Below are 22,888 nucleotides of genomic sequence, written 5' to 3'. Positions count from 1 at the left end.
CGTACTGTTGAATTGTATATTTGCTTTTTACATTTTAACTGTCTTTTTTTATTGATCTTTAAAGCACAAGTTATTTCTTTCAATATGTATATATTTTTGTGTATATTTGTATATACATATATAATTTATATATATACAAATATACACAAAAAATATATATATTGAAAGAAATAACTATATATATAATTTACTTATATATATACACACACACACAAAAATACTTGTTAATTCAACAATATTTATATATATTTCGATAAATCATATACGTTTAATTTACAAGAAGGAAAGAAATATACAAATATTGTAGAATTAACAAGTATTTCTGTGATTTAAAGAGGTTGGTGCGTCACTTTGCGGAGAGAGCGGTAAAAACAGGGATGTTAACATTTATTGTTAGAATGACAAAAGCAGAGAAATGAGCGGCAAGCGATACGCGTTTTGTAGACATTGCACGTGATTTTTACAAACTGACTGCCATTGACCGTAGTATTTTGTTAAATTAAGAAACATCTTTTAATTCAACACTTCTTTTCTCAGTGTATCTTTCATGTTGTTTCATACTTCTGCAAAAGCTACATTTGTTTTGTAAGCTAATTACTCAATCATTTATCTTCCAGTATAATTAAAAGCAGTTAGAAATGTTTACGTATCTACGTTTCTTATTTTGGTGATGATACCGAAAAATATCTTAAGAGTCATATTTCATTACTACCACTATCATATAGTTAATGTTGGACAAAAAAATTAAAATTGTGAGCAAATTAGATATGACCATGTACAGCTTCGGTTTCCGCCTGTTGTTCCGCCGAGATTGCGCAAACTGATACCAAATGAAAAACACGATATATCTAAAAAGTGCTCATTTAGTACTTGTTTCTCGTGCTATCATGTCGCCGCTTTTAGTGGTCATATGTACCCTTCTTCTGGTGTATAAACTATACAGATTTCTTTACGATAAACCACCTAATACACCTCCAGGTAAAATAAGTTAAGATTTATAAATTAAGTTACTGAACGGTTTTTCAATTTCGACTTTTTTCAATCTTCAATACAGAATTTCGTATCGCATTGCATCGTTTGTATCATTACCATCTATTGAATGCTCTCTAACTCAAATTATGTCAAAGCTTTTTTTTATTGTACTTTTATATTATTCTTATGTCTAACAAACATCTCTATGTATAAAAAACTTGCATCTGAATTGTGTTCAATGAACTTTGGTGTCAGTAATTGTCGTTTTGACAAAACTGATCTGAGGCAGGTATCATCAGACTTCCGATAGGAGGATGTTACTTGCTATTGCTTTGGGGAAATTATAAGTTTCCACACTTGACCATCGATTATTATGTGAAAAAATTGAAGTCAAAAATTATCAGCTGCTATATGGGTAATTACTTTGCAATAATAGTGAACGATTACGAAAGCATAAAAGAAGTACTCTCAAGGAGTGAATTTGATGGGCGACTTACGAATGTGCATCATATAAAAGATCGAGCGTTCGGAAAGGAATTAGGTAATGAAAAATACAATTGTTTGTTCACTTTTCTCGATATAAACTTGCAATATATAAGTGTTTCTTCGTTAATGAAAATACTTTGCGCGATAACGATTACCAAAATATAAATAATGAACTTTCAAAACGACATATAGTATAAATGTTATGAAATTGCACGTAGGTATATTTTTTACTGACGGCGACAAATGGAGCGAACTGAGAAGATTTGCCCTTCGTCATATGCGCGATTTTGGATTCGGTCGACGCCAGGAAAAGCTTGAGAGCGAAATCATGGATGAGACGTCCATACTCCTCGATATCTTGAAGAACGGACCCGTTTATGATGGAGAGAAGGTACAGCCGTTCTTATAATAAAGTATAGAAAAAACCTAATGAAGAAAAGGAGAGAAACAAAGAGATTTCGTTATTTATAGGAAATACTAAAGGGCAACTTGGCGCTTTTCCCGGACATTCTGTACGCGTCGTCGGGTAACAACATATGGAACATTCTGTTCGGTTACAGACTTGATAGAACCGAGCACGATATTCTGCTACGTTTCGGTCGTGCAGTTACGTTGTTTCAAAGCGCAAACGATACAACAGGTGGTGCCATTTTTCAGTATGAATTTTTGAAATATTTTGGTAATATGTTTGGTTATAAAAATCACATGAAGGGAAGCAACATATTAAAAGAAATTATCCAGGCAAGTTATATATCAAATAAGTATAATCGAAAACTCGCATCAAATTTGTTATTGTCAAATGTGCATTTAAGTACTACGTTTAAATCACACGTTCTCAAAATTTTAAGATTAAACTGTATAGCAATTTATTTGGTGGCTTGCTTAGAATTTAAATTTACTTTTAGATCAAACTAAGAAGAGATACGCGGTTTAAGCTTTTTTTCTTAATAAATTTTAGATAAATTTAAATTTTCGGTTTCAATGTCAAGTCTTATACTTAACGATTTTAATTTAACAACTTTTATGTAATTGTTAAACACGGAATATAAATATAAAATAAAATGTTTGGACATTTTATTTTAAAAATATGATTGCATTTTATTTTGTAGAAACATTTGGAGTTTCACAAAATCACTTTCGACAAGAATAATGATCGTGGATTCATCGATAATTATCTAAAGAAAATGAATGAAGATGAGGCGAATAGTTTCACAGACGAAGAATTGATTATTTTGTTAATCGACATACTGATGCCGGCTTTTTCAGCGCTACCAGGCACTATTACTCATACTATTAAGTATTTGATGCACCATCCTAGAGTTATGGAAAAGGTACAAAACGACATAGATAACGTTGTCGGGACCGGACGATTGGCCACGTGGGAAGATAGAAAACAGTGAGTTACTAGTACACTTGAAGGAGACAAAGCAATATTCTTCTTTAATCATGTTATTAGTAAACAATAAGGTATGAGATATTTTAGCAATGAATAAACAACAAGAATCAGATCATTGATATGAGATATTCTAGCTACGCTTATACTTGGCGCGAGACACTATCGCGTCTCGTGATCTTAGCAATGGATACGCAAAGCTACAAAAATTACTACTTTTTAAAATCAAACTGCTTATCTAAAGAGAATATTCTTAAAAGTCGCCAGCAGTGATTAACAACATTAATGATCTTTACTGACAGTATAATCTAACAACATTTTTATATTGTTATTGCGACTGATATTATCATATGCCTCGGTGGTCGAATTGGTTGAGACGTCCGCCTAGAGTGTAGGGAAGTCCAGGTTCAAACTCTGGCTGAGGTAATATTTTTCGCAATAAATTTTATGTATTATTAAAACTGATTATGTATTTTATTGTGGATTATCTTAAGTTTCATAAAAAATAATTTTATCTCGACTTCTAAGAAGATGCAGTATTAGCATACTTCTGTCTGACCGACAATACTTCTTCAGCATTTAAATTATCTTATCGTTCTGCATTTCAGTAAAAAAATTAAACTGCATAATAAAAGCGAAGTTTGAGTTGAAAAGGGTAATCGTTTTCATAGCTTAATACAATTTTAAATTTTACATACTAACCTACTCGGCATCTTGATCTGAAACTATATTTAATTAACTATTGAACATATTCATTATTTATTCTTGTTTAATCCTTGTGACTCTGACTTCGGTTTATAGCTATTTATTTATTTATTGTAATGTTCTTCGTATCTCCTATACACCACCGTTAGACTTTAGTCCTATTGTAGTAGTTGCATCGCATCGGACGTGCCTTCCAACATAGTTCTCCGAATGACGCCCAGAAATGGATGTCAAACTCCTGTGTTTTTTAGTTTAATATCAATGACGTAATATTGTAAGTTTTCGAAAAGAATTTTACTCTGCTTGTATTGACTTGCGTTGATTTCATTTTGTGGTCAACATACTTTTGAGTTGCAATGTCCTGCAATTAAACTTGTAGACTGTTGAATTCCTTGAGGACCACAACCCATATGGTCGAAACGTCGGATTTAAATAAAGAAACCATCTGCCAGCCTAAAGTCCTCTAACAATTCTTTTTATCGTTAATCAACTACTGGCGATTCACATTCTTTCGTTGTCAAAAGAAGATATTGCAATACACTGCATGACGCTACAAGACAGTTTCTTGTTTTTTTTTGCATATAGAAAATTCAGTTTCTATACGTAAAAAGTATTACTATTGCTTTCAAATGTTAGCATAGACTCAATTTTATTTACGCTATGTTGAGCAATACAGATCTATTCTCATTTTGTTTCAGTTTGCCTTATTTGGAAGCGATAATCCGAGAAGTGATGAGAATCGAAACACTCCTACCGCTCAGTATAATTCACAGGGCCACGGAAAATACCACATTAAAAGGCTACGATATACCGGCGGGCACACCGGTTGTCACTAACTTGGCGGCACTGCATTACGATCCCGACTTATGGGGTGATCCTGAAATTTTTAGACCGGAAAGATTTCTGAAGGAGAACGGACAATTAGTCAAAGACTTTTCGCTTCCCTTCAGTTTCGGTAAATCACCATACATACATACATACATACATATATCATCTAACGAGATTGAGCAATTTTTGCTGAATTTCTTTGCATCTGTGAGGCATCCATCGGATTAAATTTAAGAATAAAATAATAATTTTATTTCCACGCTTTTGTATAGGTCGTCGACTGTGCATAGGAGAAACTTATTCCAGATACAACTTGTTCGGGACACTGGCTGTTCTATTACAGAACTTCAACTTCTTCTTCGTGGAGGGTGAGCCATCGAGCCTTAACGATAAGGAATCGGGCATAATCGTCATGCCCAAAGAGCTGTGGATACGCTTCGAATTGCGTTAATATTGGATATTTTCTCAATAATACGTAGCTACAAATAAATAACATCTTTCTCGTCAGCTAGATGAGTAAGTCACAAATTATTACGCAATGCCGATGTAAAGGTACGTTATGAATTTGATAACAAGTAATTTTGGTTTGGTAACAACATATGTTCGCTAGATATGTGACATATGTTGGTAAGTCGCGTGTGATGAGTAATTCAATTTGATTATCTGATAGCTATCAGCGAACACGCTCGTATTACCGGGTCAATTCGAAAAGAAGAAAACTGAGGGATTTATAGTATCGTATTGTACCCAAATATTACAAATTTATTTCATACGTGAGATAAAAGTAATTACAACGTGCTACACGAAGAATTACAAAAAAATTGATACCTTTCGGGTTTTATATTAATATAATATCACTGCCGCGTTTATCGAGTAGAAGCGGTGAAAAATAAACGACAGTTTAATATATACATAAACGCTATATGTGTGCCATAAATTCTTATCACGAACAGTGACCATAAATGACGTCACTTTTACAAATGTGTAATTACCTGAGAAACAGAACTTTGAATGTTTCTTAAAAGAAATGCCGGGGCTTTTTTTTAACTTTGTTCTTCTAGACCTTTGCGCGTGATTTGCATGTTTACAGTTAGAAATAATGCCTCTCATAATCACCGTAGTAATCAAACGAGTACGCGCCTCGAGCCCTTGAGAACAGAGAAAGTTATATCGCTTATCGTACTTTTATCATCGATGGTCCTTTATTATCAAGTATAGAGTATTCGTTTCGAGTGTCGTATTTTTGCTGTGAAAATCGAGGCAAAATGTTCAGTATAAATTTTCACGACGCTCTAGCAAAGCTTCTAATTCAATTTTTCAGACTATTTCGAATACGTGAAACGTATGTACAGAGAAATGCACTTTGGCCTGAACATCTCGATACTTGCTATCAAGTTTATGCGCAAATGTATTCCGTTATATATAGCATTGTGTGTACATATCCGTTTTTGTCTAAACGATTAGTAAATTGCGCATTCCCCTAGAAGTCAGATTTATCATAACATAAACGTTTAAACTTGCCGAGCAGCTTTATTCTCTGTGTACCAAAACGTACAGTCCAAGACATGCTAATACTGCATACTTAAATTTAGGATATTCGTTCATGTATATAGTGACCATGCCGACGTATGGTAGGAAGCCTCTCGCTCGGCCGACCACGTCCTTGTGCGTCAACCAGAGCTGACCGGGCGCGTACAGGCCTCGATCGTCCACGGAATTGTTGTCGCCTTTCGTGAGGAACTTGACCGTATTATTTTGGTCACCCCTAGAAAATTCACGCACACATCTCAGAATGGTTTCCCCGTCAAATTTACGCTTTGTGTCGACAAGACTCGCATCGCGAGTGCCCTTACTTCTCGTGGAGCTTAAGTACTCTGTGCACAATAGGTATGTCTCTGCCCTCGACTTTGAAAACTACGATCTCGCCCACTCTCACCGGCTCGTCCTGATAATTGGTGAGGAACAGCAAGTCGCCTCTGTGAAACGCAGGCTCCATACTGCCGCTGTAAAAGGAAGGGATTGATGAGCGCCAAGTTGGTGCCAGTCCGTCACACACTACCAATCGACGTTTCTCGTTTAATTAATAACAAGCACTATCGCAATGCATATCATCCGCCAATTACTTTGCTATTATCAAGCCTCTTACGAATAAATCTCCATATTTTATACGCCACAGGTACCGATAACGAGAAACGTTACTCCTTTACAGCAAAACACATCTAGCACACCGTCCACGAAAGCGGGCGTATCGATTTCAACTCGGCGAGTGCGACCAAGTTAAAAATTAACCAGGAGAGCGCGCGCTACACGTAGACGCGAGTTAGGTTAGGTACGCTCCGTACCTCAGGACGACGACGATGGGGCTCTCGCTGCCGGTGATGACCATCAGACCCTTCCATATCATCAGCGCCGACGAGACTATCATGCCGAAACTCAGCACTTGATAGAGAAACTGAAATCAGACGGGATACACGTAATTATCCACCATATGCGGCCGTGGCCGTCGTCGTAGTCGTCGCGAGGGCCGATTTACCTGGCGCTTGTTCATACGCCGCACATCGTCGAATATCGACTGCAGCATGGTGGAGAGCTGAGCGCGTGCCGGTCAACAGTAATCGAGAATTTCTACCTCCAGCTCTGTTGTGTTTCGAACACGACCGGCTGGGCCACTCGCGCGTCAACCGTCACACCGCGCCACACTGCCCGTGCGCGCGACCACCACGCACCACGTCACGTAAACACGATGAACGGGGGGGAACGGCGAATCGATAGAACCGGCGGAACGGCGAATCGATAGAACCAGCGGAACAGCCGTTAAACCTGGATCACGTAGCACGCAGACGGATGGACCTGTTGGCTACCGGAGCGAAAGAAATGGAGGGTTATGTCATAATATAATTCATAGAGATATTTTATATATATATATTTTTTTTTTTATATCTCTATGGTATAACTCTTTGACTACTAGAACTGCCAGTTACCTCCACTTTTCCTATTCTAACCTGTGGTCAACATCACGCGCGCCGCCATTGGTCGAGTGGCAGAAAATCGAAACGCAAAGTCAGATTTTTATGGTAAAACAGGAAAGGAGACATCGAGATAGAATTATGCCGTGCTGTTTTATCATGCTAGCAACTACACGTGTGCAAAATATGTCATTGAAGTACCGGGATTCTGCCACTTAATGGCAGCGCTCGTGGTGTTGACTGCAGCCTGAAAAGACCAATTAGCAGACCATGATTGTACCGGGTGTCCCAATTTAACGTCCCACCCCAAATAACTTTTTTACTTTTGATCGCAGAGAAAAACGTTTCGGACAAAAGTTGTTTGGTTCGAAGGGGGACATAAGATGGTGCTATTAGTTTGACCTTGACGAGTTGCTCGAAGGTCACGCGAAGGTCACCTTCAATTTCTTTCACGGAACCCCCTATTGTTTATTACACTATAATCTTATTCTACTAATTATAATATGAGCATCTTTTGTCCGAGACATTTTTTGATTCGCCTAATGCTTTCTGGGATATTTAAGAGAAAATTTATAACTTTTTCAATGTTTAGTATGATATCTCGATAACTGTTTGTCGGAGGGAAAAGTAGTACAGGACCTTTTTCACTTGATTTCGTCTCAGGAATATGCTGTTGCAATAGTGCTCCAATTATTGTAAAATTTTTGTCGTATGTAAATTTTGTGTTACAAAAATTTTCAATAATTGGAACACTATTGCAACAGCATATTTCTCAGACCAAATCAAGTAAAAGAAAAAGTCCCGTACTACTTTTCCCTCCGACAAACGCAGCTCTACAGGGTGTCCTGAAATTCGCGAATCAAAATACCATAGCAAGAACCGTAATGTATGATTGGCCTGTTTTGAACCTTTTTATCTAAAAAAAACTACTGCTCGGAACGAAAAATGGTACATAACTTTTTAATTTATTTTTTCGACGACTTTCTTGCTATGGTATTTTGATTCGCGAATTTCAGGACACCCTGTATACTTACGTCGTATCGCCGCGCGTGCGCAAAACAGCCCCAGCTCGAACCGGACTTTGCATACAACAGCGGGTTATGAATATCGCCTTACAATTAACGTGGCTGTTACGTCGTGACGGTGGCCAACACTCAGCAGTTTCGACAGTGCGGATTTTATGTTCCGGCACCTCTGTCGCATTACGTAGCGCTCCGACGCTCAGACAATAAATATGGTAATTTCGACGTGGAGCACGAGCTGGAAACTTGCGCGTCGGACCACTGACACGCGTCGTAATTATTTCTTTCAGATGCAGAGCATCGTAGGAAAACTACATTATTCGAGCGTTGGTGCTACGATCGCACGTGCTGTTGTTAGATGTTTATCGACGTCAGGCTCCGCCACGGGTGAGACCGCAGGCTGTTCGTGCAATCGCTAAGGATCTTGCCCTCTTTTTCCGCGCAAATGGAAACGTACTTTTGAAAATTGCATAAATATCAAATGAACACTGCCCGTATAATAGTACAGTAATATTCGCCTTCTTAGCGTACCAATTCGTGGTGTATCGTAAAAGAAAAGGCTTGTTTTCTATTGCTGCACTGGTGAACTAGTGCAGTAAGCTAGAATGAGAAAAAATATGCTTGTCCTACTCTAACTTATTGCACTAGTTCACCAGTGTAGCAACAGAAAACAAGCCTAAAGAATCCTCCTCGTTACATTTATATCGTTGTTCTTCCTCGCAAATAGATTCTAAGTTAATCCTGCAATTCCAGCGTCTAAAGAAGCGGCCAGTGCTCAAGCGATGGACGAGGTTCTTCTAAAAGACGTACGTTTGCGCATTATTACACTTCAGAATGTCTTCCTTCGCCGAATACTGTTGGTTCCTCGGACATTAAGATTAATCTTACGTGCAAACAGGTTGGAGACAGCGGCGTGATAGTTTTAAACCGGCCTAAGGCGTTGAACGCCGTAAATTTGTCCATGATCCAGAAAATACATTCCGCCCTCAAGCAGTGGGAATCTTCCAAGAAACTGGTGATAGTAGAAGGCGCGGGTGATAAAGCGTTTTGCGCGGGCGGTGACGTTAAGTCGCTCGTCCTGGCGTTGAACGAACCAGAAGGGAACCTCCTGGGTGAGGAGTTCTTCAGAACGGAGTATACGTAAGTTGCAAGAGTATCCAGTCGGTATCGAGTGTATCCTCTCGTCTATTTGCATATGAACAGAAAGGACTTGCTTGCCTCCAGCATGAATCATCTCATCGGGACGTATAAGAAGCCGTACATTGCTATCATCAATGGAATAACGATGGGAGGCGGCGTTGGATTGTCTGTACACGGCAAATACAGAATTGCCACGGAGAAGACCCTCTTCGCCATGCCGGAAACGGCGATAGGACTGTTTCCCGATGTCGGCGCGACTTATTTCTTGTCTAGACTGAAGGGAAGACTGGGCACCTACCTGGGTCTCACGGGACACAGGTTGAAAGGTACAACTTGAATTATATTTTATATTGCGTTCACTCCTGTACGTATATGCATTTTTTAATATATATATATATATTTTTTTTTTTTATTAAGGTGTCGATGTTCTCCTGGCTGGAATCGCGACGCACTTTGTACCATCGGAGAAACTTGCGGACTTAAAACGCGATTTATTAACGTTACGCGACAACGACATCGAACCCATTTTAAACAAATATCAACCGAAGTTAAATCACGAATTCAGCTTGGCGCCTCATATGTCGCAGATAGAGAGCTGCTTCTCTGCTCCATCCGTCGAAGAGATAGTCGAGAGGTAAACTACGGACATTCCAGTTAATTGAATTGACATTTTTCCATTTGTAACGCAGCAACGTGTAAACTTTTTGAAGGCTAAAGAAAGATAATTCGGATTGGGCACAGAAGAACGTGGAGACACTACTCAAAATGTCTCCGTCCTCCCTCAAAGTTAGTAAAAAGGCGATCGACGAAGGAAAAGGAAAATCTTTAACGGATTGTTTAAAGATCGAATATAGATTGGCCTGCACGGCCCTGACTAGAGACGGCGATTTCTATGAAGGTACAAGGTAGAATGTAGCATGCGTCTTGTAAATCTTGTTCCTAGATTAATATTTCATTTTAATCGCAGGTGTCAGAGCTCTCCTGGTCGACAAAGATCAGAAACCAGTATGGAAGCCGATATCCTTGGCTGATGTAACGAATGAATATGTAGATAAACGATTCGCGGCGCTTCCTGCGGAGAAAGAATTGCAGTTGTGCGTCAGCAAACTGTAGGAATTAAGACAAGTGTCTTATATATACTGTGGATATATATATATTGTTATGAAAACAAGTTCCTAAAGATTATTTTTATACCCTAATTTTGTACAGATTGAGATTTATATTAAAATTGTTAACATTAACTCTTTCAGGTTTAATTTCCTATATTTTTTGCAACAGATTTATACCGCAAATTAATTTACCAGAAACCATGTCTTTGTAAATGGCGCACCATACAATCGTGTGAAATATAAAACATTTTATTGGTGCAAAATGAAGAAAACATAAGTACTTACAACCTAAGTACTATCACGTAAAATATTAATTTTCGTGTTTGTGACTTTGATTTTTTTATTTTGGAAGCAACTCCAAGATTTATTAAGCTAGATTCACCATCAACAAATTAACAAAATTTTCCCGCTATCTACATTATTTGTGAACAGTTTCAACTTATAACAGTAATTTAATACATCAGCTATAACTGAGATAAGCAATTCAACAATTTGCTAAGAAATGATGTAATCGTTCTATTTAATAATTTCAATTGGTTTAGTAGATTTTCGTAACCGTTTCCAAAAGGAACAGATTACTCGTACGTATCCTACGTTCCATGAATAGTGGTTTTTCAAAAAATATATACAAAATGTTGGCACAAATATAAGACTGTAGTAAAAATACAACATAAAAAAATTAAACACCAGCAACTAAATATAATATAATGAACGGCGTTCAGCAGTGTCAATTGACGATTTTAATTACAATTTAAATTAACGAGAAGAAAAGCAAAGAGCACATGTAGAGACAGTACCAGTTAACAAATCAATCCAACTTCCAAAGAAATTGCGTACCGTAAGCTCTCAAGTTTTCAAAAGCCACGACGATTGCCTATATTACTCTGCGTTACAACAGATTTCTTTTTTGCGTGTAAGAAAACTAAAAAGAAATCACCAAAAATAAATCTACAAAACACTTGGAATTCTTAAATAGTTTATTAGTTTTATTTTATCAAAATGTTTTTTTTTTATTTCATTCTTCAGCACGTATCAATGATCATTCCCCTAATGTGACTCGCAAAATGATAAGTTCCCACAGAATGGGAAATCCGTATAGGGCTCGAAGTATTGAGGAAAAGAGATGACGTTTGCTGTGATTTTCGTGTACCAACGTCAAAGAAAGGAAATCTGTCCTATCCCCCGCGCGTACAATGTTCTCGAGAATATTCGTCTCGTGTCTCTATTTGGGAAAATCGTCTTAAATTTCGGTTACTGTTCTTTTTTTTTTAGTTTTGTGTTTTCGGATGAAACGATACTTCCTCTCCTACTGCTGAATTCATGTGTGAAGATTACAGTTCCGGTAGCGGCGCCGTTACCAACAGGAAAGGGAAATGTATGATGAAACTGTTGAGAATCTCTTGTCATGTATAATAATATATACGTTCAATCGATATACTGTGCGAGCCAACGGAAGCCTTCCCCGTATCCCTGTCGCTTCAGGACTGAGCACATAAACAGTTCCAACGGACGGCCAGGTATTTCGCTGCGGGCAATTTTAGCCTAAAACATTACAATTGTATCTCCGAGTAACGTCCGACAAAAATGCCATCGCTCTACCGATGCAATTACTACACTAATACAGTAGACTGTTGTTTCGGGCGGCTGTACCTTTCCTGTTGTTTGTCCATAGAGATTAAAGAAGTTTCTGAGTTCATCTTCAGAAGCCGCGAGTGGTTTGTCGATTTTATTACCTAGCACGAGAACCGGACACGCGCTAAGTTGCTCGTCAGTTAACAACGCATCCAGCTCGGCCTTTGATTCTGGTAATCTTATCCTGTCGCTCGCGTCGACGAGGAACACTATCGCGTCGACAGCCGGGAAATAGTCCTTCCAAACGCGACGTGCTGCAGACATACAATTCGCAGAGGTATGAGCAAGCTATGCTTGGGATAAAACATTTCGCAAGACGTAAATTTCTCCCGCGTACCTTGAGTGTGACCGCCGAGATCAAAAGTTGTGAATCTCATGTTTCCGATAGACAATTCTTCAGATGCTGAAACGCAAAATAAATTATTGACGACAACTCGGTAAAATTCCGATTCTCATTGCTCATTTGTTGTAGCACAATGAAGACATAGTTTGAAAAAGAAGCGTAGCTTGTGTTTTGCACTTAAAAGTAGGAGACACAGAGGAAAGTCCCCTGTTACGAGACAAGTTCCCATGTAATCGGCGCGAAGAAAGATTCGCGATTGAATTTGGACGTTGAAAAACTGCTGTCTCATAATATGGGACTTTTCTCTATGTGTGTCTTCAATCAAATATTACGAAAATTGAAGTTTCCAGTAAAACGGGATGATTAAGTTATCAGGAAAGAATTGCCTCTACGTATACAAAGGTATGTATTTTTACAAAACAGGATTGAGACGCGACGGAATGATGTAAACTTAGTTACTTGGATGTAACGTGGGTACATGTTGAGCTAAACGGTCGTCTTTGAGCATATGAAGCAGCGTTGTCTTGCCCGCGTTATCCAAACCCAAGAAGAGAAGCTTGCCGCTCTTCCTCCATAATCCTGAAACCAGCAAGGGAGATTTGTACAAGTCAAACGTGCGGCAGATTTACCGAGAAGCGAAACCGTTCTGGATTTGCGCTGCCGTAAGAAACGCAATAAGTGGCACAGAGCGACAGATCAGGCGAATTGAAGCTAAATCCTGGACAGGCTCTCATTAACAATCCAGTAGGAAAAACAGTATCGTGTGCCGTTCGCTTTGGACGCACCAGCCGAATGTTCCACGACAATTTGCACAAGGTGTATCCATGTCTTCAGATAACGACGCGTAATGACGAGCGTTTAACAAGAGTATTCCTGTTAAAACCGATAAGACGTTGTTCCGCGAATGTTCCCCTCAAGAATAAGAGATGAAACTACGTTTCAATATTGCGTTTCAAACGGTCGTTCCAACGAGAGGATCGCTTTCGGCCGCGCATCTATCATCCTTGGAACGACATCGCGATTACGACAATGAGACGGAGATTTGCTTGATCTAGACTCAAGCTCGCGTAGCGGCGGATTAACGCAGGAGGAATTGTACTCACCGAGATAACTCAGCACTCCGGTGAGCCAGTCAACAAAAAACATACTTGTAGCTGCGATTATGCGACGTCCGCCGTGCTGTGCGTGCATTAACTAACGAATGACTCTGCAAGAATAGTAAAGGCGAACGTTAACGCAGGGGGATCACCGTCTGCCAACGTGACACGGCCGACGTGACTCCCCCGGACTCTTTGTAAAACCGCCCTCGCAACCTTGAACTTTCTACACCGGGATCGGGACGCGGTGGCGGCCACGCCGCCGCCGAGCGTACCGTACGCACCCGCGTGTCCCAGCGATTCGATTCCTCTCGGCTGCACTCGTCCTCACCTTCCCCGAGAGCCTCGTGCTCCGCGCTGACAGTCTTAATCTCGCGACGGCTCGGCTCAACCTTACACGCGACGGGTGCAGAAAAGTGCAGACGAGGCGGAACGGAACTGCGATGTGGAATTTATGACGACTCGCTCGCCTCTCTCGCCATATGATTGACGAGTGGATCTGTTAACCCGAGGACTCGACGGCTCTCCGTCTCGCTCTCGCTCCCTCGCGTTAACTGACACCAGGCAATTACGGTTTCTCGCGATGCCTCTCCTCCCTTCTCTTTCTCTCTCTCTCGCGCCTCTTAACGAGACGCAGAGACCGACACGGCCGACCTTTCGGAAAATCGCGCGCGTCACGTTAAAAAGTGACGACCGCAGGCCCGTTACTCGCCCGTGTCGACGTAAGTTTCACGTACCCACTGTGAAAAAAGTGTACGGAGGCCGCGGGGACGGAGAAAAGTGCTTTTCCTCCCATAGAAAGGGCAGCCCGACCACAGAGCCCCGTTGGCCGGCAGTTGGCACTGGGTGACGTCACTTCCGCTCGCCATATTGCGCGAAATAATTGCCGCGTCGTGGGCGCGAAACTTCGAAAACGTTTCTATCCGCCGCACTTGAATTTTTACACCCCAAATTATTTGACGGCTACGGGGGCTCGATTCTCGAATTTGTTCGAAGGGGAGAAACGCACGCGGAGATTCTGCTCTTACAGAAAAGTCGCAAGTTGATTTGGCTTATTCGCGTGGTGATTTTAACCAATTTCGACTTTCAACTTTTCTGTCAGAGCCAGAATTTTCCAGGGTTGGGTAAGTTATCTTTCTTTTTTAACTAAGCTGAGTTAAAGTTAACAGCCTTGAAAATTTAACTTAGTTAAGACACAAGTTAATCCATAATAAAATTAATTGAATTAAAAGTTAAGTTAATAATAAAAGGATATTAAAAAGTTGAGTTAAATTTATTTTGATATAAAATCTCAGACTCGCGATTACGTAAATTGAATTTCACGGCCAGCGTTTGGACAATCAATCACAATACAAACGCGGAATATGGCCCGTTTCATGTATGAACAATTTCACGTGATTTCGAGAATCAAAACCCCATGTAATGGCTGTGTTCCAAAATTCATTGTCAGCGCTGAAGATCTACAGCACACGTAACGTGTATTGCAGATTTTTAGCGCTGGCAACGAATTTTCGAACACCGAAACTACCAATGTAGGCAGACGCGCGGCGTCTTGTAATGCCTCGGTTTATAGCACGGCTAACTTTAAGAAAGGTAAATTAAAAGTTTAAAAGTTACCGATAAAATGCAACTACATTCAGTTAAAAGTTAACAGGCTATAATGTAATCGAGTTAAGTTAAAATTATTTAACCTTTTAATTCTTTAACTTAACTTTTATCTTTTTTAACTAGACACTACACAACCCTGGTAATTTTCGTATACGTTTCTTCTTCGGCCCCAGGGGCCCGATTCTTGAATTTATTCAAAGAAGAAACGTATATGAAAATTCTGCTCTGACAGAAAAGTTGAAAATCGATTGGTTGAAGCTACGCGAATAGCCGATCAACTTGCAACTTTTCTGTAAGAGCAGAATTTTCGCATACGTTTTTCCTTCGAACAAATTCAAGAATCGAGCCCCAGAGCTGTCGTCCGTCCGTCCGCGAATACTTGTAAATTGAATTTAATGTATAACCGGAGAGAGAAAATTACATGTTTGTGGGACGAAAGTGAAAGACTGTCGGCGGGACAAGGCCATTTGGAAGATGCGCAGTACAAATGTCAACATATATCTGCTCGACGATTTATTAATAAACGCGTTGAAAATTATTCACGTCTAAACGTCACACGCCTCTCTCGCATCAGACTTAACCGAGAGAGTTGAATTTTTGTGAGCGCTCATCCGCGCTCTTCGCAATCATGTCGATCATTCTACGTCAGAGGCGTGTTTACGTCATGAGGTTCGATAGAAAAAATAATTCTTATCTCTTATCTCGCGTCTTTCAAGTGCGCCTATAGAGGAACTGAGAAATTACGTGAAGTGTATAATTACAAAAGTAGTGTTACCAAATTCCAACGGAAATAGATTGTTACAATGCTTAGGCCCGGTTTCACCGTCGTTCAACTTTAAGCTTGATTTCTCTGTCTCCTTCGTAAAGTTGGAAAGAGACAAAGAACGAATTAGACTAAGCTTAAATAGATAAGATAAATTAGATAAGCGACGTTGGTGAAACCGGACCTTAATCACATTAAACGACGTTCTTATACTGCATATTATCCGCTCGTATCTAAAGATACGGTCGTGGTCAGAAAGGTTGTCCCCGACAATAAGTTTGTAGAATACTCGTTTGTGTCATTCTATGTATGTTCGTACATATCATTCCTTTACTCTAATACTGCGTCACTGCACATATCCGTGAGCAAAAGTTTTAATCTCTCGCATGATAGACTGCATTTTCAAAATTGATCATAAAACGTCGGGCAACCTTCTTCACCAGGACTGTACCTAACGTTTCCTTAAGCGCAGTTCATTACATCTTTCGCACTTTCTATAATTATTAAATAGTTTTATTACTTTTTTTACTAACAATAAGTCGGTTGAACGAGTATAAGTTTATTATATAAATCTTACTTCAACATTATCTTCGAGTCTTTTGTAACTTAATGTTTTAATATTGATCTGACGTCAAAAATACTAATCGCTCCGATTATTTACATCGCGTAATTTAAACTGTCAAGATCAATAAAAGAAATTAGCTACGTACTATAATACATAAACGAAACGATTTCAGATCGCAAACGTACCAGTTTAATCTAAATCGAGACTCGCCGGTTGTTTGTAGATATAAATTTACCTACGGTGCTACTGCAAATCTTTTCACCTTACTCGCGCGTCAATATCAAACCGATTGTAAAGAAATTGCGAGCTGCCTACAGCGTATCCTGATCGGCCTTATTTCTGAGAGATCCAGCGGACGATAGCGGAACTCCACTCAATTTGCTGGGTGACAGAGAATACGTTTTGCCCGTAGAATCGTGTGTCACGGCGTTATTGCTCTGAAAAGTAAAATACTTTTAAGCTATTGCAAAACAACAATTGCGGCAGTTCAATCGTGCGAGACGAAAACTACTCAAAACAAAATTCAGCTTTGAAGCGTCCAGAGTGTCAATAGTGTAAGTTAATCTGTGGACATGGAACTCTGATAGGGATCGATAAAACGTGAATTGTCAGCAAATCTAGCAGACTGTATAGTCTCAATATTTCTTTAGCCACATTCTGCTTTATCACAAATGATTTTTACAATTAAAAAAAGAAAGTTTCTCGATGTGAAATAAAATAAGAACGATATATTTCTATTACAGCACTTTCAGGTTGCCGAACCCTCCATTTGAACCGCTGAGACTTACACTAATTCACTCTAGGCTCTCCACAAGCTCAAAGTCATCAGCTTAATGTGAGTCTGGGCATCACCTGCGGCGGATTTGCACCCGAGACGACGGTAGTGTACCCGGACTGCTGAGAACACGTTCGCATGTGCGTAGGCCAGTGCGACTGCTGGCACGGATAATTGCAATAAGCAGTGTTCCAGCAACAGTAAAACATCGCTTCCTGCCCGCACTTGGCACACCATTGCTTCCGCTTGGTCTCCTCGATACATCGGGCCTTTTCGTCTTCGACTTCTCTGCGAACTTCCTCGACCGATCGCAATCTCTCCGCTTCTAAACTCGCGCGCATCTCAAACATGGTACGATCTGAAATTTATAACGTTTCCTGCAGTGTTTTTCACGTTTCTTTTTTTTGACAATCAACTATCCAACGACTTTCGCAAGAAAGAAAAGACAGGTATACCGGCGTTGTGTTTCAACTCGGCTAGCTGTTGCTGATGCTGCCACTTCATACGCTCGATCTGCATCCGCAAGGAGAATATGGTCGCCTGATAATTGTCAGCGTTCTCGTTGTTAATGTTGCCCGCGGCCTTGTACGCCTCCTCCATCAACTGGCCCATTCTGCTCGCGAGATCGTGCACATCACGATGCAAACGCGCGCTGATCGGCCCGGCCTCCGGAGGTAGCAGCTGATACGTGGATGACGTCTCTTGCTTGACCGGAGAAACCTGAATAATCCCGCCCACGTCCGACAACGGCAATTGAACGTTTTGTGAATTGTGCGATCTACCAGGAAAGGTCTTCCTAGCCTTGCTCTCCTTCCTAGGCAAATTACGCTGTCCCTCCTTCGTCGTGGAGAACATATCCTTGTTGCCTTGATATTCGATCTGCTTCGCGGGTTCAGCAGCCGTCCCGTTCACCACGAGAAGCAACACGGATTTATCCGTGATGGGAACGATCGGATTCGCCGATGGGATGGCATGAGCGACACTCGCTTTCGACGGTGTAAGAGGCGGCGACAGCGTAATGTCGATCTCAGGTATGCTCTTCTGCACATTCGACAATTCCTTGTTATTCATCAGCAGCGAAATCCCGGGAATGACCTTGCTCGAGTTGGAGAGCTTCTCATTCTCCTTACTCGCGGAACCAGCCTTCAATTCCTTCTCCGCGTTCAGTTTGTTAACGAGCCTCGTTTTCGGCTTCAGCACTTTACTGTTCTTCTTCGTAGCCACTTTCGGGCTGTCCATTTGTGAGAGCGCCAGTTTCGGGTTGATAATATTTTTCAAGAGGCCCTTCTTTCGCGTAGTGTCGGACGATTCGGCGACCGGCTGCGTCGCGGTCTTAGGCGAATTTTTTGTAGGCGACTTCGCATTGCTCTTCGCTCTCGGCGAATTGTTCTTATCCGAGATACCGGTGTTTGGACTCGTGCTATTACTTTCGGCGGTGTTATCCGTGAGCGCGACATTTGAGCGAGACGTTCTCACATTTTTCGACTTCTCCTCTTTCACCGTCTTGTTTTGAGCAACTTCCCGGGAGGACGACTTTACACTTTCTTGATCTGCTTTCTTATTTAATTTAGTACGACTACCATCTAGATTAGCTTGCGAAGTATCCTTAACATCGGTATCTAATTTTTGTACTTTTGGTGATGTAGCTTCACTCTCCTCTTCACGAGCATCGCCTTTCGAGTCAGTATCTACTTCGCTAATATCAATCGACTCGTCAGCCTGCGATTTACCTTTAATGAGGCTTCGTTTTTTCTGGGGCGCCTTCTTCTTCTGAGTTGGAGGAGATTCCGGACTGGGCAAAGGATTGTTGGGGTCAAAGGGATTGTATTTCGGTAGCATCAGCTGTATCTGCAGCGGATTGTTCGGTTCGTACTGAATTTTCGGTAGCGCATACTTAAACTGGCCAAACATGAGCGCGAGCTTCCTGATGTGTCGATTGACCTCCTGTACACACTCGTCCACGTCGGATTTCCGTTTACGGGAGGTTGGTCCGGGTGGCTCCTCGGAATACAAGAAGAGATCCTTCGGCGACACCCAAGCACGGTCGTGTTCGCCGAAAAAGCGCACGTCCACGAAACCTTGAGAATTTACGCGTGGCATCGCCTTTGCTGGCCAGAACGGGAAGCCCTTGAGCTTGGCCCACACGAGCGGATGCGGTCGATGGCATGGCTCGATAAACCACGAGGGTTGAGGCCTGGGCAAGTTACGACCATGCGCGTAGCAGTCGGGACACGCCTCGATCTCCGAAACTTCCGAACGCGCCACTTTTATCATCTGCTTAGCTGTGTTCGTCAGTTTCGACGTATCTGCGTAAACTCCACCGCCTAGAAACATCGATAAACGCAATAGGCTTGCTCGCTTAACTTTAATACTCGTGATTTTGGCAAATTTAAAAGCGCGCGAGCTCACGTACACGTATTGAATACGACGCAATTATGTTGAATCCATTTTGCGTCGGCCATAAACGCATCGGTGCTGCCGTAGAGCTTAGCTCGCACATTCGACTCCAAGAGGCTCAGGTCCATCGGCTTGACAACGTAATCTAAATAAGTTGGCACTTCTACGAGGTCCACTGGTTTGCAAAACGGTACGGACTACATCAAAGGGTAAAGATCAATTAGAAATGCATGAAATCAGTAAACGAATAACGCGATAAATTGCAGTACACTGCTTGGCGCAGACGAAAAGGAATGCACGTACACCAGGATATTCGCGCAATTTCTCGACCACGTGTTTGAGCAACATGCACAGTTGATCAATGGACAATTGTGCCATGGACAGGGAACGCGTCTCGGCGTTGTCGGCCTTCAAGATGGCCGCGCATTCACCGCATATCCACTTCTCCAATGACGACGGCATGCCGCCAATGCATTTACGATGCCAGGCGCGAGGACAGGCGGTGCAGTAAGCGTCAACTTTCTCCTTGTGACACCGCCAACAAAATCGGTCGCAGCCGGTCTTCAATTTCTTCCTCTTGCTCCTGGTGCCGCCCTCCTCCGCGGGAGATTCCGCCATCGGGTTGCTGAGAGTATCAACGTGTCTGTCTCATTTTTTACATCCAAATTGCAGCTTTTTGAATTACGCCTATACTAGAGACCCTGTAATCAGAGACTGGCCGTAAGAGAGTTCCGTCGAACTCCCGCGAGTGAGAGATAAGCACAGGCTATCTCACCCTTGTACGACTCTACGATCGTAGAGAAGCGAGATAGTCCGTGTTTATCTCTCACTCGCGGGAGTTCGACGAAAACTCTCTTACGGCCAGTCTCTGATTACAGGGTCTCTGCTCTATACTAACCTTAAAGTCTTTCGCTTTCGTTTCGAAACGGATCCCTCTTTTGTCGAAGAGTCTTTGTCATCTTCGCTCTTAATTTCATTGTCTTCATCGTCCGTACTTGGCGGATCCGCAAGCGCGGCTGGATTTTGCACCTCTCGTTTCCCGTCCGCTTTATTCTTATCGTCCTGCCGAATCTTATCAATTAATGGCTTCAGATCGTCGCTCTCGCTTTGCGCATCATCAGAATCAGTTTTTTGTACGCTTGCAGAGACATCGTTTGCGCCCGCTGTTGAATTCTTCTTCTCTTCCTCGACAGCCGCGTCTCCCGTCTCGTGCCGATCGACTGGCGGCGTAGCGGCTGGCGATTTCTTCTCGTCCATCTCTGGCCGCGCCGTCGTATTTGCTTTGTCTGCGCTGGGAGATCTCGCAGAGCCTTCGCCGCTCTCGCGGGACGCCATTTTGGTCATCACCTTTGGAAGAAAGCACCTAGTTGGTCCACAGAAGTACATCTCGCAGATTCGCATACATAATTTATTTATATAACCGTCGAATTGTCCGTAATGCTGTGTAGGCAACAGGAGCCGTTGCCGCAAGCTATTCGACTAGATTACACAGCTAGGTATTGTACATGTACTTCAATGCGACTCGCATACGAGGATCATAGACTTATACAAATAGACTGCGCGTCCCGTGGCAAGAATCGACGACTATCATCATAGTATAACTGGGAGTTCCACTCTCTGCCGGCCCCTTGGATCTTTGCAGTCGCGATCACGTGGTACTCCGCCATACACCCGGACAGGATCCAGCGACGTGTGTTTATACACGTACTCGTCGAAGCCACAACTACCGCGTATACAACTTTGATCGGTCTGCCCAGAGCAATGTCGGATGTGCAGAAGGGATCGCGACGCAAAACAAAACAAATGACGGGGTGGATCTACTAGTTGTGCTATGGCCACGTTTTGCCTCCGCTGGCTAAGCAGTTAACGATTGCAGTGCCGCTTGACGCAGCCTCAGCGCCTCTGTCCCAATATTTGCAAGCAGACGCTCGCCGATTGCGTGCGCTTAGCTAAGCAGAGGTTTGGCAAAACAGCCTATGATTACATTAAAATTAGAGAGAGAGAGAGAGAGCGAGCAACAGCCTGAATTAGACCCTGTAATCAGAGACTGGCCATAAGCGAGTTGGTCAAATTCCTGCGATCGTCGCGATCGTAGAAGAGTGAGATAGCCTACGTTTCTCTCCGACTCGCAGGAATTTGACCAGCTCGCTTATGGCCAGTCTCTGATTACAGGGTCTCCAGCCTAGACGAGCGTGTCTTTGTCTAAGCACCGTCTTCTCCCCACTGTTAACAAAAAGTGAAGGAGAAAGCGTCACTCATGCATTATCTCTATCTTTCACAGTGTAATCTTCAGCGTAGCCATAAGGACGCGCAGTCTATCTACATAAATCTACAAGGATACAGGCAACGGTGTTATCTCTACATAATCTTCGCGTTTGCCAGACTTCGCACGATAATAACAACAATCAGTAACAATTGGACGTCAAGATACATCAGCAGCCTCGCCGCGGCAGGCGCTGACGAGAGCGCGCACGAGGTGTCGAGCGTAAACAGGTCCTTTACCTCGCAGCGACTCCGGACGCGACGCTTCTGTGCGCTACTGGCCGCGATTGACCGCCTCGGAGCACCCCTCGAAGCCGCCGCCGCGGGCTGCCGGAGCGGACCGGAAGATCGCGAGCGTAAGCGAACGCGGTGTCACCGCCCGCCACTCGAGCCTGTGCAGCGCGACGACGAACCGACTGGCCTCCACGCCAGAATCGCTCGACTCTTCCTCTCCTCGCCTAGGCCGCCGGATCCCTAACCGCTGCCGGTGGCGCCATCCCTCGACGGTGTCCCTCACGGCGAGCCGTCGCGGGTCACGTGACGCCCCGTCCGGTTGCTACCTTCCGTCTCGCTCCCACTCGTCCCTGCCGACGGAGGAGGAGACAACTGTCAACCGTTGTCCAATCTCGCGGGCCCGCCTCGCGACTCCTTCGGCGGTGCGACGAGGCTGAGGAATGAACATTGTATTTCAGTTAGAAACTCCGTCCCCGACCGCGAAGCCGCCCCGCGGACAGGGGATGTAAATGAAGCGACAGACAATAATACCACATTACGTCGAGCGAGAAACACGTCGTGTCGGCGCGCCGTGGCGGGGAAAACCGGGGC

At 42.4% G+C, this 22,888-nt stretch overlaps 5 protein-coding genes across 12 annotated transcripts; 2 read left to right on the top strand and 3 right to left on the bottom strand.

The window, feature by feature from the left end:
- The first annotated feature begins 830 nt into the window (after positions 1-830).
- LOC105569042 (probable cytochrome P450 304a1) lies at positions 831-4,982 on the top strand. Of its 2 annotated transcripts, none has more exons than XM_012025179.1 (7): positions 831-978; positions 1,409-1,513; positions 1,677-1,849; positions 1,930-2,199; positions 2,568-2,854; positions 4,255-4,511; positions 4,657-4,982. In XM_012025179.1, exons 1-7 carry the CDS (start codon positions 831-833, stop codon positions 4,833-4,835), a joined length of 1,419 nt encoding a protein of 472 aa, XP_011880569.1. In that variant the 3' UTR covers positions 4,836-4,982. The 2 variants fall into 2 exon arrangements, with proteins under 2 accessions (XP_011880569.1, XP_011880568.1); XM_012025178.1 differs by having other exon boundaries at positions 832-978; positions 1,262-1,513.
- A 912-nt stretch (positions 4,983-5,894) lies between these two features.
- On the bottom strand, positions 5,895-7,120 carry LOC105569043 (signal peptidase complex catalytic subunit SEC11A). The gene is made up of 4 exons (XM_012025180.1): positions 6,918-7,120; positions 6,727-6,836; positions 6,238-6,387; positions 5,895-6,149 (listed from the first exon to the last, which is right to left on the bottom strand). The coding sequence occupies exons 1-4, from the start codon at positions 6,963-6,965 to the stop codon at positions 5,915-5,917; spliced, it is 543 nt and encodes a 180-aa protein (XP_011880570.1). The 5' UTR covers positions 6,966-7,120; the 3' UTR covers positions 5,895-5,914.
- Positions 7,121-8,407: 1,287 nt separating this feature from the next.
- On the top strand, positions 8,408-10,884 carry LOC105569040 (3-hydroxyisobutyryl-CoA hydrolase, mitochondrial). Of its 4 annotated transcripts, none has more exons than XM_012025171.1 (8): positions 8,408-8,587; positions 8,663-8,774; positions 9,126-9,178; positions 9,271-9,512; positions 9,597-9,838; positions 9,930-10,146; positions 10,223-10,410; positions 10,480-10,884. In XM_012025171.1, exons 1-8 carry the CDS (start codon positions 8,585-8,587, stop codon positions 10,623-10,625), a joined length of 1,203 nt encoding a protein of 400 aa, XP_011880561.1. In that variant the 5' UTR covers positions 8,408-8,584; the 3' UTR covers positions 10,626-10,884. The 4 variants fall into 4 exon arrangements, with proteins under 4 accessions (XP_011880561.1, XP_011880563.1, XP_011880564.1 ...); XM_012025173.1 differs by having other exon boundaries at positions 8,410-8,587; positions 8,663-8,759; XM_012025174.1 differs by lacking the exon at positions 8,408-8,587 and having other exon boundaries at positions 8,676-8,759; positions 9,100-9,178.
- Positions 10,885-10,943: 59 nt separating this feature from the next.
- Positions 10,944-14,515, bottom strand: LOC105569038 (GTP-binding protein SAR1b). Of its 4 annotated transcripts, none has more exons than XM_012025168.1 (6): positions 14,431-14,515; positions 13,700-13,803; positions 13,056-13,175; positions 12,591-12,656; positions 12,272-12,507; positions 10,944-12,163 (listed from the first exon to the last, which is right to left on the bottom strand). In XM_012025168.1, the coding sequence occupies exons 2-6, from the start codon at positions 13,785-13,787 to the stop codon at positions 12,047-12,049; spliced, it is 627 nt and encodes a 208-aa protein (XP_011880558.1). In that variant the 5' UTR covers positions 13,788-13,803; positions 14,431-14,515; the 3' UTR covers positions 10,944-12,046. The 4 variants fall into 4 exon arrangements, with proteins under 4 accessions (XP_011880558.1, XP_011880559.1, XP_011880557.1 ...); XM_012025169.1 differs by lacking the exon at positions 14,431-14,515 and adding an exon at positions 13,969-14,404; XM_012025167.1 differs by lacking the exon at positions 14,431-14,515 and adding an exon at positions 13,978-14,404.
- Positions 14,516-15,799: 1,284 nt separating this feature from the next.
- On the bottom strand, positions 15,800-22,414 carry LOC105569036 (protein kinase C-binding protein 1). The gene is made up of 7 exons (XM_012025165.1): positions 22,304-22,414; positions 20,700-21,148; positions 20,105-20,444; positions 19,818-19,998; positions 17,860-19,728; positions 17,482-17,762; positions 15,800-17,066 (listed from the first exon to the last, which is right to left on the bottom strand). Exons 2-7 carry the CDS (start codon positions 21,143-21,145, stop codon positions 16,941-16,943), a joined length of 3,243 nt encoding a protein of 1,080 aa, XP_011880555.1. The 5' UTR covers positions 21,146-21,148; positions 22,304-22,414; the 3' UTR covers positions 15,800-16,940.
- Between the last annotated feature and the right edge of the window lie 474 nt (positions 22,415-22,888).

This window comes from Vollenhovia emeryi, unplaced genomic scaffold (genome assembly GCF_000949405.1).
Source record: "Vollenhovia emeryi isolate VEMERY1.0 unplaced genomic scaffold, V.emery_V1.0 DF939126.1, whole genome shotgun sequence".
NCBI lineage: Eukaryota > Metazoa > Arthropoda > Insecta > Hymenoptera > Formicidae > Vollenhovia > Vollenhovia emeryi.
Note: the sequence above shows the minus strand (reverse complement) of the source record. Positions and strands in the feature narration are given on the sequence as shown.